We start from the raw sequence: 13120 nt of genomic DNA on the forward strand, positions 1-13120 counted from the left end.
AATAGTATATTTATGCTTTAGTATCGAATATGTGATAAAAGAAAGAAAAAAACATGTATTTCAGAGCTATTTTAACTCTGGAGTGGTTTTCTGCATTGGAATAGAGTTGAATAACACATTTATTTTTAAGGTAAAGCATGTGGATATACTTTATTGCCTTTTTAATCAGTGCATTTGCAAGCTACTCTTGCTGTTTAGGCCACAATAATCCATTGAATAATCCATTGTATATTTTATCAGACCATGGCAAATGAATTCAATGAATTCAATGAGGGGAAGGCCTCTATTTCAGAACTTAATGCTATAATAGGTTGTATTCAGGGTAGAGGTAGGGAAAAAATGGCTAAAGGAAGTTGCAATTCTAATTACCAAGCAGATTATATTGTGTAATTTGATTTCCTATTAAAGAAGGAAAAAAACACCCTTACATCTTAGTTTTATTTAGCTAAAGATTGATGGATATTCAATAATTGTCCCTTCTTATTATCTGAATGCTTCTCAGACTTCTACTGAAGTGCTCCTGATGCTGTAGAGAAGGAAAACCCAGAAGTATCTAAGAGTAGAACCCTGTAATTGGGTCTCCATCTTATAAAATTAAATCTCACTTTATCTTAAGTTCATGTGAATTTTACATTCCATTAATCAGGCATCATAAAGTCAGTTCTCTTAAAGATACGAAACTCTAAACTGTAAAATAATTACATGCTAAGAATATTAAGATTTTCATGTCTAAAGCATATTGGTAGAAAGTAGTTTATAACAGCTGGTCTGTGGACTAGTGACAGTCTATGTTGGTGTTTTTGGATCCATAGTGAAATAAAGATAATGTATATTATCTCTAATTACAAAATAAAGATAATGTATGTGTGTTGTTAAAAGGCTGCCTGCTGCCCTTTATCAAAGAGCTCTCCTTTATTTGGAGTCTGGAAAGACACTAATTTCATTTAGCACTGCCAGATTGCTCTCCAGAGTGGCTCTCTGTAACTGATACTCCCTTCATTGCCAAGGAATGAGGGTTTCATGTTTCGCCACACCCTTAACCTCCATCTAAGTTACCTGACTTCCATATTCTGCCAAATCCCTAAGGTGCAAAATGGCATTACCTTTAAATTTTCATTTCTCATATTATTAATAAACTCGTACTCCATATATTTGTTTAGCCATTTGGATTTTCATTCTGCCAGTTGCTTATTGATATCCTTTATTCAGTTTTCCATTGAGTGTCCTAAATTTTTCTTATTGTTCCGTAAGAAGTTTTTGTGTATTCTAGATTAGGGGTCGACAAACTACAAGCTTGAAGGCCAAATCCTGCTCACCACCATTTTTTGCTAATAACATTTTATTGGAACACAGCCATATTCATTCATTTATGTATTGTCTATGGTTGCTTTCATGGTACAATAGCAGAATTGAACAGTTACATTAGAGACAATATGGCCCACAAAACCTATATTTACTATTTATTTACAGAACAACCCATGTTCTAGATATCAATCTTTTGTCCATTTTAGATGTTGCAAATAATTTTTCCCCAACTATCACCCATCTAAATTTTTATTTATGAGGTGCTTTGTTGAACAAGCATCTTCAGTTTGATGTATTGAAATCTATAATTTCTTAACTCACTGTATTTTGTGAATCTTAAAAAGTTCTGTCCTGTCCCAGAGTCACAAATAATACTCTATACTTTCTTCTATTTGATTTAGAGTTGTGCTTTCACAATGAGATCTTTAATTTCTAGAATATATGGTGTGAGGTAGGAAATCTAGGTTTATTTTTCTATGTAGAATGAACTATCTTTAAAGTAGACGTAATAGTATTTTCCTTTATAAGATTATTGAATTAAACAGTTTACATAAAGTTGTTAATATGGTGCCTGATATTTTCAAGTTACTGTTATGTACTTATTTTTGTATTTATTTTCAGAATACAGAATTATGACATACATTTGCCCTTGTATCTCAGTCCATACTGGTATTAGCTCTTGCCTCCTTTTGGTATGCCTTTTGGCTTCCAATGCCTTGGGGCTAGTTCTGGTTGTCCAGAGTATCTCCTGGAGCCTTAACTCTTTTAAACATTTCTTCACCCAATCAAAGTAAACCTAAAATCATGCTTAGGATGTTGGCTAAGGATTTTGCTCATTGAAACTACTCAAAATAACCTATGTTCACGGGTGTATTCATTGATTGTAACATGGGCATTTAAATCTGGTCTCACCTAGTGAGTTGGATTTGTTGATTTTGCTCCTAAACTGACTTTATTAATTTTAGGAGTGAGTTACCCAGAAGGATCTAAAATATATTTTTTAATTTATTTTTAGATTAAAGTGTCTAGCTTCTGATTAATGAATAGAAAATGAAAAGTGGGGAAGAAAGCATAATCTTTTAAGGTTTTAAGCTTATGTATGTGCCACATTCGTATAGTATTAGTTACAAAATAGGAGATTCAGAATCTTTGTGCTGTTTGCATGTACTGTGTTTCATAATGTATAGGTTACAGCATTAAACAATATGAGACATTGCTCTAAAAAAAATCAATCTGGTCTCACCTAAGCTATCATAACTAAGAAGGAGGCACTGTGATGAACCATTATGGGAATTCGGAGTAGGATGAACTTTGAGGACTAAATCAGACAATAGGAAGCTGTCTACTCTGTACATAGTCTGGGATATTGCATCTTGATAATCTTTTTTTTCCAACATATTTTAATTTGCATTTTTTTTAGTTAGAAAAGAGGCTAAACTTTTTTTTTATGTCTATTCTTTTGTAGATTTTGTATCCACATCCTTTACCCATATTTCCCTGTAATGTTTATCACCTTGTCATCATTTAGGACTCACATTTTCATCAAGGATTTGCAAACATATTGGCCCATACCTTAGCTTCTTTAACTTTCTTACTTTATTCCTAGCGTTCTTTTCTTCCATTTCATCTACTTTGTTTCCCTCCTTTAATGGCTTCTAATTTTCTTCCTAGGCTTTATGCATCACCAGAAACCTACAATGGGAGGTAGCACTTAGCAATTTACAGAATGTTCACTTCTCCAGTTCGGGGCACCTCCTTTTCTGTTATGGAAATACCTGGGGAAAAGAGGTTGGTAATAAGGAGTTTACTTGGGGGGTAAGGAATTGGAACCGAAAGAGATAGACAATGTAATCTTTTGACCTTTATAGAAAACAATTTATTTCTTACTAGAAAAGAAATACAGGTTCATTATAGAAAACAAGTTAAATGAAAGTAAATTGTAATTTACTGAAAAATAGGATTATATTGTAGTTAATTGGTAAGCTGCTTTTTAAACTTGATAAAATATTCAAAGTATTTTTCAATGTTATTAATATTCTAGTATTATTTTAATGGCTATAAATATTGCAGTGTTAAATATGCCATCATTTTCTCAATCTCTATTATTTCCAGATTTTCAATGTTATAAGCAAAGCTATGAGGTGTATCTGTATAACTAAATTTTTTTGGCATATCTATGATTTTTGATAATTCTAGAACCTCTTAAGATAATCCTGAAAGAAAAGTCTTGCTATCTTAAATTGTGAACAGAGTTTTTCATATTTTTTTATATATATATAGACTTGTTGCATTTACTTTTTTTTTCTGTTAATTGGGTAAGGAAAAATGGCGTCTCATTTTAATTTGCATTTCTTTGATTAGAAAAAAGCTTGAATATTTTTAAATGTATTTATTGGCCATTGTGTTCTTTTTGTTTATCCCCATCGTTTGCCCATTTTTCTTCTTACTGCTTTTCATCATAAGCTCTTCTTACTGCTTTTCATCATAAGCTCAGCTCTACCATTTGATTTGTTACATGTGAGTATATTAGAACTTCATTTAATTATGCTTATTTTTATATTTTCATATATCATGTTCTGTCAATTTTGCCTTATGCTTTCCACCTTTCATGATATGTTTTGAAAGTCTTCTCAAGACTTTATCAATATTCACAAACATTTTCTTATGGTTTTGTGATTTCATTTTTCAATCATTCAAATCTTTAACCTGTATGCAATTATTTTGATGTTGGTGCAAAGAAGAGATATAATCTTGGGTTTTGTTATTCCCAAATGATTAACCAATCATCTCAAAGGAGATGGTTTCATCTTAAGAGAATTTCATACCAACCAGGATATAAATTTATATCCTTTGGAGAGAATAGCTGTAATAAGTGACATTATCCTTATTTAACAAGAGGCAATTATTATTTTACTTTTTCAATTCAGTAATATAATGAACTGAGAGTATATCTCATGTGTTTTAATTGAACAGAGTACTTAAATCATTTCTTTTCCTTAAGGTGTTTTTATTTTTACTGAATAGTGTTTCTCATTCCTAAACAATATAGATTAGCAATCTGGAAATTATCCTTAATATATATCATTACCTAAAGATATTGTTTTCATCACCTTCTTAACTAAAATATTTTTTGATTCTTAGATTTTCAAACTTCAATTTCTCTCACTCTGAAATCTTAAATATTAGCTTTAAAGGTTAAAAAAAAATCTGTCTTTGAAATAGATGTCCTGGTTTTAAAGTAGGTATCTTCATCTATTTTAGACATAAAATGATTAAGTATGGAACACTGCATTTCTTGATTACTTGTTAAAATATATGCATTAATTTTAGTCATGACTTTAAATCATGAAAATAAGAGATTTGGATACTATGGATTTGTATTTTATTTCTTATAAAATTTTAATTTTTCTATTTATAATAAATGATCAGTTTTTAAAAAGTTGGTTAAGTGTGCTTTTTTTCTCCCATTTAAAATGCTTTTCTTCTGAGATCATTGTAGTTGGTTTTCTAACTTGCCAAATTTTAGAGTATGACTCTTGCAAATATACTACTCTAAGAAATGCTTATTGGATTAAAATATTCCATTTTCCTTGCTCATCCTCATTCTGCAGTCACTAGAACTGATATATATATCCTTTCCTTCATTTAAGAAATATTTATTGTACGCCTACTATGTTCCAAAAGCATAGATTGGAGAAAAGCAAGTCTGGAGGCAATAAAATTGATCAGGAGACTATTTCAGTAATCTCGGCAAGAGATGATGATGATACAGAATAGAATGGTGGCAGTAGAGATTAAAAGAGAGAAGAGGACCAACTCAAAAGTAGAATCCACTGTATTTGATGGTCACATGTAATTTATGTTCGAGAAAGAGTCAAGAAGACTTCAGATTTCTGGCTTGGACAACTAAATGATGTCACTGACTTTAATAGAGCTAGGAACATAAGAAAATGAGCAGTTCAGTTTGAAACTCCTGAGTATGAATGCCTGGGAGGACTTCAAGTGGACCATTGGATGTACAGGTCTGGAATTCAGAAGAAATTAGTTGGTCCATGGATGAGCTGATGCACACCAAATATGTAATTGAAACCGTGGGAGTGGATAAATAGTCCAGGGAGAATGTAGAAGAATGGAAAGGAAAGAGAAGGTGTCCTAGAAGAGAGCTCTCAGGAACACCAGCATTTACGTAAAAAGGAAGAGGAAACAGAAGGAACTTCAGAAAAATTAATAAAACCATAAGAGAGATTTTGGTATTAGAGAAACAAAGCGAAGAGCATGTGTCAAGAAGATGTCAATAATATGAGATGTGGTTGTGCCCATGGGATTTAACAGGAGTTCATAGATGAGAGAGCAGGGCAAACTGAGCCAGGTTGTACTGGATGGAGGGCATGTAGAGACTACAAGTGCAGAAAATGCCCTCAAGAAGTTCTGTTTGGAAGGGGCATTGAGAAAGAGTGTGGGACTTGCTAAAGTATGTAGTGAAAAGTTTTTGTTCTTGTCATTGTTTTAGCAGTGGGAAGATCATGGTCATGTTTTTGGTGCTAATGGGAAGAACCCGAGAGAAAGAAAGATAGATCAAGGGAGTAGACGGGATCCACCGCACAAATAGAGCAGTTGCCCTCAGCAGGAGGGAATGACCTCTTGGCACAAAGTGGGGAAAGAAGAAAGATGGGTCCAAGTGTAGTTATCTGTAGGTCTGATGGAGAACCTCAGGTGAAGTTCTCCATCAAAGATCACTTGAGTCTGAAGTTTTTAGGACAGTCTTTTGAGTGAGATGGAGTCCTCACATAGCTGCAAGAAGCAGCTTAGCCAGTCGCACTTCTACATAAAACCTGCCAGCAGAGGCACTTGTGGAACAGGCACAGAGTGCTTAGCTCTGGAATAATAGCATTGAATTTCATGATTTCAAGAATGTTCTGTGTTTACCTACATTCTTAGAAAATACAGGGCTGAAGTTGAAGGGGTCCAGAGTAAGGCATTGTGATTTTTTGCTGAAGGAGTTTGAGTTCCTAAGATCCTCTATCTACCTAAAAGCAGAGCCTCCCGGAAGAACTGTTATCATAAATGGTCTCCCCAGGAACACCTCTAATCTTCTCAAACAAACATTGTCACAAAACTATCCTATCTCCCACCTATACTCCTAAGGATCCATTTAATCTTTCCAAAGAGTTGATTATTTTTCTTAAGTGCCCTTTCTCCCCAGCTTCTAAGAAGTCATTTGTTCTTCCAGAAGTGCTCCTCTGTCCCTTCCCATCCCCTATTAGGATGATAGGTAAGCCCTAAATTCTGTCTCCTTGAGTCACATTTCTTTGTGAACTCCTGTGCTATATATGTAATTAAATCTGTTTTTTTCTCTTCCTTATCTGTCTTTTATCAGTTTACTTTGCAGGCCCCAAGTCATTAACCTAAGAGGGTAGAGGAAAATTTTTGCTATATGGCAGAGTGAAGGGACATGGTATTCAAAACATACTCTCAGATGGTTCAGAGAGAGAGATTAGTAGTAGTTCTATTTTCATAGAATGTTGATGGCAGAATATTAACAATTGTTGAATCTGGATGAAGGGTATGAGGGAGTTCTTTGTACTCTTCTTGAAACTTTTGTTTGAAATTATTTCAAAATAAAATGATTTTTTTAAAAAAAGAACCAGCTTCTAGCATTTATTTCTGCTTTTTCATTTTCTATTTTCATCTATTTCCAGTATGAACACCTTTTTATTTCACAACTTCCTATGAGTGGAAAGAATGAGGAATTTGAAAGATAAAGCTACTTTTTGGGTTTGGGCAAATGATATCTCTCTGTCTTAATTTCTTGTTTTTGAGGGTAATACCTTCAAAAATTCTGTAATGTGAACTGAGATAGACACACAGTAGGCACTCTGTAAATGTTATTCCCTACCCTTCCAGGGCCAGTTCAAGTCTCATTGCCCTTATGAAACTTTCCCTCATCATCCCTATGATAACAACTTATTTTGTATCACACCATACATTTAGCTAAGTGGCTTTTTCATACATTACCTCCTTGAATTCCCCCTTACAGTCATTTTCTCTGCTTTATAGGTTGGGATGTTTAATGAAGTTAAATGACTTCACTAAATAAAGGGTTAATATCCAAAATACAAACAACTCATACAACATTAAAAAGAAATCCAATTTAAAAATGGGCAGAAGTACTGAATAGACATTTTTCCAAAGAAGATATACAAATGGCCAACAGGCACGTGAAAAGATGCTCAGCATCTCTAATCATCAGAGAAATGCAAATCAAAGCCACAATGAGATATCACTGCAATTGTCAGAATGGCTATCATCAAAAAGACCACAAATAACAAATGTTGGTAAGGATGCGAGCAAAAGGGAACCCTCATATACCGTTGGTGGGAATGTAAAATTGGTGCACAACCTCTGTGGAAAACAGTATGGAGGTTCCTCAAAAAACTGAAAATAGAACTACCATACAATCCAGCAATTCCATTTCTGGGTATATATATGAAGAAAATGAAAACACTGATTAGAAAAGCCACATGTGTCCCAATGTTCTTAGTAGCATTATTTACAATTGCCAAAATATGGAAGCAGCCTAAGTGTCCATCAACAGACAAAAGGATAAAGATGTGGTATATGTTGTAAAAAAAAAAATGAAATTTTCCCATTTGCAATAACATGGATGGACTTGGAGGGTATTATGCTAAGTGAAATAAGTGAAAGACAAATACTGTATGATATGACTTACATGGAATCCAAAAAATAAACTAGTGAATATAACAAAAAAGAAACAGACTGACAGATATAGAGAACAAAACCAGTGGGGAGGAGGAAGGAAGGAGGGACAAGATAGAGGTTGGGGATTAAGAGGTACAAACTACTATGTATAAAACAAATAAGCTACAGGGGTATATTGTACAACATAACGATATAGCCAATGTTTTATAATACCTGTGAGTGGAGTATAACCTTTAAAACTTGTGAATCACTATGTTGTACACCTGAAACTTATAATATTATAGATCAACTCTACCTCAATTTTAAAAAAGAGTGAATAATAAAGAGAAAAAATGACTTGGCTAAGACCACACAGTCAGTAGAAATGCAAAGATGAGAACTCAGGGTTCTTTTAGCCCCAAGTCTTGTGTTCTGTACGTTACATCATAATTTTATACTTATTCTCAAGTGATTTTTTTTTTTAGTTGCGGTAAAATATACATAACATAAAATTTACCATTTTAACCATTTTAAGTGTACAGTTCAGTGTCACTGAGTACATTCACATTGTGCAAGCATCTCCAGAACTCTCATCTTACAAGACTGTAACTGTACCCTGCAGCCTCTGACAACCACCATTTTACTTCCTGTCTCTATGAGTTTAACTACTCTAAGTACTTCATATAAGTAGACTCATACAGTATTTGTCCTTCTGTGACTGGATTATTTAACTTAGCATGTCTTCAAGGCTCATCCATGTTGTAGCATGTGTCCTCAAGTTTTAAAAACATTTGTGCTCATGACATTCCCCTATGACTTCATGTGTCCTATTTCCCTTCCTGGTTTATGAATTCCTTGAGAGCCGTGATCCTGTACTTACTCTTGGTATGGCGACTCTCATAGTAATACTCACCGAGCTATCTTGAGTGGGTGGATACAGGCCACTATAAAGTAGAAAATGATCCTCTCTTATAGTTGTACATTCCACTTGCACTCCTCCTCTCAGCTATTGGAGACAAGGAGATGGATGAGCATAATTGTACTTTCTACTGTTGCAATGGGAGCCACACATAACTTAAGGCATTTCCCCAGGTTGGAGTACGGCAAGCATGTGAATTTTAGGCATGTAGAGTTAGCTCCCTGCTCACTGTAAAAAATGTATATGCAGTATTGTTTAAAGAAAAGAAAAGATCTTGTCTTTTACTAATATAAGGTGAGTGAGAGTTAGGTAATTTTTTTCCACCTCTGAGAAAAATGAAAGTGGCTTGTCACATTATGATAAGAATGAACTTTTCAGATAATTCGTCATCAATCTTTGGTGTTGTCTGAATGTACTGGAGATGCATTTGCCTTGTCATACTATATGATTATTAAATAATTCCTACAAAGAATAAAAAGAAGAAATGGAACAAGAATTATTTGGGGTCCAGGTTTTAGCTTAGCCACCCACTGGTGACTGTCAGAAGTTGAAAGCCTTCAAGTCCCTTCTCACTAACATGCCCAAGCCTCCACCTCTAAGAAGCAGCAGAGCTTCAAGGACAAACCTGGCTTCAGAGCCCAGTGGGGAATGTTGGCAGGTCAGGGGCAGCCCCAGGAAACTCACAGGTCTTCATCTCTTTGTCTGGCAGGAGCTTCTGCTGGAGCACAATCCGCCAATCCCATTCCTGAAGGAAGATGTTCAAGGAGTATGTCCGAAAATCAGAAGGCACCTGCTTCCAGGAAGAAAGCCTATGCTTCAACCAGCCTAAATCTACTTCAGGCAAGGGAACTCAGAAGAGATGCAACCTGAGAGATTGACTCACGTGTTTTGAACCAGGACCTCCAGCACACTTTGGAGAGTGGTTAGTATGAAGTAATTGGATGCAACCTGAAAAGTAAAGGGGTTGAACATACGAAATGATTTCCCTTTGTATGTCTTTGAAAACACTATTAGCACATTTTTTGAACATGCAAGCTCTGTGGAAATAAGGCAACACCCAGGATTTCAAAGGATCTCCCTTACCAAAGGGAAATCAGCAGGCTTCTATGTTGGGAACTTACTATAACCTTCACCTACTTGCAGTTTTATATAGTATAAAATATTTCTCATACTGAATTGGGTTACATTTTTCATTTTCAAATCGAAACAAGAAATATAGGGAAGAGGTACCTATTTAGAATGCTCATAGAATGTTTGTAATATCACAGATTTTTTAATTGAGGAGCATTCTCCCAAAATATGAGTTGGTGTACACATTTGGTTGCCTACCCAAAAGCCATTGCCCTCTTTTCCCTTCTGGCAGGGCGTGCTTCCCATAAGAGAGGCCAGAAATGCCAGATACTGTCTCTTTTACCCTCATTGCAGGGAGGGCTGACCATATGGCCCACGTCTGGTCAATAAGCATTTCAGCAACAATCCGTTTAGAGCCTTCTAAAAAGATTAAAAAGATTTTCCATCCTGATGAAAGCAAGATATTCAAGAACTTTCTTTCCCACCTCTTCCTTTCTGTCGTTTCTTAGGCCATGAGAGCTGAGGAGGCTATACTGTAGCCATTAAGCAGTAGATAAAAGTGAACCACTGAGGATGTCAACATACAAGGATGGAAAGAGTCTGGGTCACTGATGACACTGTTTATGTTGGGACAACCACCTACCTCTCAATTTCTTGTAGGTAAGACAATAAAACTTTCTGTTCCTTATGCCACTTTAAGTTGGATATAGTTATTCACAGCTGAAAGCTTCTTAACTGATCCAAGGATATTTTAAGTACAGTCCAGGAAGAAACTATTTTATACCCAATATTACTAATTTTCCCTCAGATATTAGGAGGGCATATTACTGAACATAAATACACGAGAAAATCTTTGTAAGACTGGGAATACATGGAGGATCCCAGGATACAGCCCAAGGGTTACCCTTGTGATGTTTCAGGCATTGTACCATGAGAAAGAGTTGATCATAATGTATGAGGAAAGACATACTACTAGAGTGGAAATGTATATTGGGAAAAAATTGGGGCCAAATTTATTGGCACAGTTATTAGAACACACTCCAAAATTAATTGGTTTCAATTTTAAGGGCAAAGATAAGGCTGCCAATCTGAATTAGTCAAGGCTTTTTTTAAGGATCCCAATTCAAATGTGTCATTTATTCTAATTGTAATGAGGGTTTTAAATTGTCCAATTTGAAATACCATATGAATTCTTCAGATTTAAAGTAGAATTCATAAATGAAGCAGCTTTGAAGTTGTTTCTGTAACACTTAAAAAAAAAAAAAACCTAGATATCTGAACTTGAATTTTTCTTTAAAAAAAAAAGTATTTACTAATAAAGCATTGTTATTCACAGGTAATTACAAAATGAACAAATCTGTTATTTTTACCCAGCATTTTGCTAGAAAGCTATCTGCATTAACATTTAAGATTTTACTGTAATTTATATGGGACACACACATTTGATTTGCAGATTTGGAACACTATACTTAACAATTGATGTCCATTTTACTTTTCCATTTATTTGCTAAGACATATATTTTTCTCAAAATGTGTCAAGTTGAAAAATGAAATTAATATGGAAACATCTGTTAAAGGATGTTAGTGTCCAAGCTCCCCATCTTTTTGCACCTGTCATTCATCTGGACATAACAAGAGCTTATTAAATACAATTCATTTAAATACAATTAATATACCATATGTACCACACCAGTGGTTCTCAACTGGGATGATTGTGTCCCCCAGGGGACATTTGGCAATGTCTGGACACTTTTGAATATCACAACTGGGGAACTGGCAAGGTGCCACTGGCATCTAGTGGGTAGAAGCCAGGTATCCTGCTAAACATCCCACAATGCACAGGACAGTCCCTCAAAATAAAGAATGATCCGTTCCAAAATGTCCGTGGTTCCAGGGTTGAGAAATTCTGATTTAAAACATAACACAAACTGGTTCTGAAACCAAGTTCCCCTAAAACTGAGTTCCTCTGCTGAGTTTATGAATAACCTATCTATCCAAAAACATTATTCCCTTTTTTGTCCCAGACCTATTCTCCTCAAGATTGAGGAGTATCAAAGAAAGGAGGGTGAGTGAAACCAAGCAGGACTCGGCAGGGGCCCTCCTAGGTACAAAGCCTTTCCGTGTTGTGTCCCCTGTTTCTTGTTTGTAGGAGAAAGGTTTCAGCCTTCCCTGAGATCCAAAGGGCAGATTCAAACAGTTACTAATTAGGGAAGTGAGAGAATGCAGAAACAAAGGAAAGCAAGAAGCAAAAGTGCAGAGTGTAGTTCCTACTCAAGAGATATACATAGCAATCTGATACATATCTTTGAGTTGTTCTGCAGGAACTAAGGCCCTCACCCAGGTGGAGAATGGTTACTTCAGGCTTAGCACCACCCTGTTAATTCACCACCAATCAGAAGAAAGTCAGACCTTACAGCCCTCACCTCAGATTTTGCCTTTAAAAACTCTTCCCTGAAAACCATCAGGAAGTTCAGATCTTTTGAGCACAATCTGCCAGATCTCCTAGATTGGCCCTCCAGTAATCCTTTCCCTGCTCCAAACTCTGATATTTCAAGTTTGGCCTCACTGTGCGTTGGACACACGAACATGGGTTCGACAACAGTTCTTTGTTTATTAGAATTCCTACAGAGGAAAAAGTAGGTTATTATCATTTTAAAGTCATCTCAACAGTTTCTCAGGGGAAGGCTGGATTCTTATAAACTGTAAAACATTAGGTTGAAATCTAACTTTTATGTATTGACTTTTCTGTATGAGAAATTTCTTTTGATGTTATAATATTTCATTTCATGCAAAGATAGAACTGTCAAAAAGAAATAACAGTCCCAGAATAGAGCCATTTGCCCCTCCACAACAGCAAACCAAGACCTACTGGCAATTTCAACCTCTCCCAAGAATATGACCTTTAAACAGACAATCTGAAATTTCTTGATCAACCCTAGTGAGGTAATCTGCATGACAAAGATCCCAGCCATTCCCTTCCCCAGAAAGAAGATCCTCTGGCCTGAAACAATCCTTTCTTTTCTTTTGCGAGTACCTTCTTGCCCCACCCTCCCTCTGCCTATAAAAACCTTCCATTTTGTACAACCCCTCAGAGTGCTCTTCTCTTTATTAGATGGGATGCTTCCT

At 35.4% G+C, this 13120-nt stretch overlaps 1 protein-coding gene across 4 annotated transcripts in view; it reads left to right on the forward strand.

Moving 5' to 3' along the window:
• The window catches only part of MBTPS2 (membrane bound transcription factor peptidase, site 2), a 43781-nt gene extending 33993 nt beyond the window's left edge, over positions 1-9788 (forward strand). Inside the window, exons 12-14 of one of the 4 annotated variants that reach the window (XR_012067632.1) lie at positions 2977-3093; positions 3769-3822; positions 4956-5010. Coding sequence is in view for 3 of the 4 variants with exons in the window: in XM_072956785.1 (XP_072812886.1) it covers positions 9633-9672 (40 nt within the window). In the remaining variant the exon portion in view is untranslated. Of the gene's footprint in view, positions 1-2976; positions 4629-4955; positions 5011-7362; positions 7418-9632 lie in introns of those variants that run through there. The other 3 variants (XM_072956785.1, XM_072956786.1, XM_072956787.1) reach the window with 3 other exon arrangements.
• Positions 9789-13120: the final 3332 nt, after the last annotated feature.

The sequence above is a fragment of the Vicugna pacos genome, chromosome X (assembly GCF_048564905.1).
Source record: "Vicugna pacos chromosome X, VicPac4, whole genome shotgun sequence".
NCBI lineage: Eukaryota > Metazoa > Chordata > Mammalia > Artiodactyla > Camelidae > Vicugna > Vicugna pacos.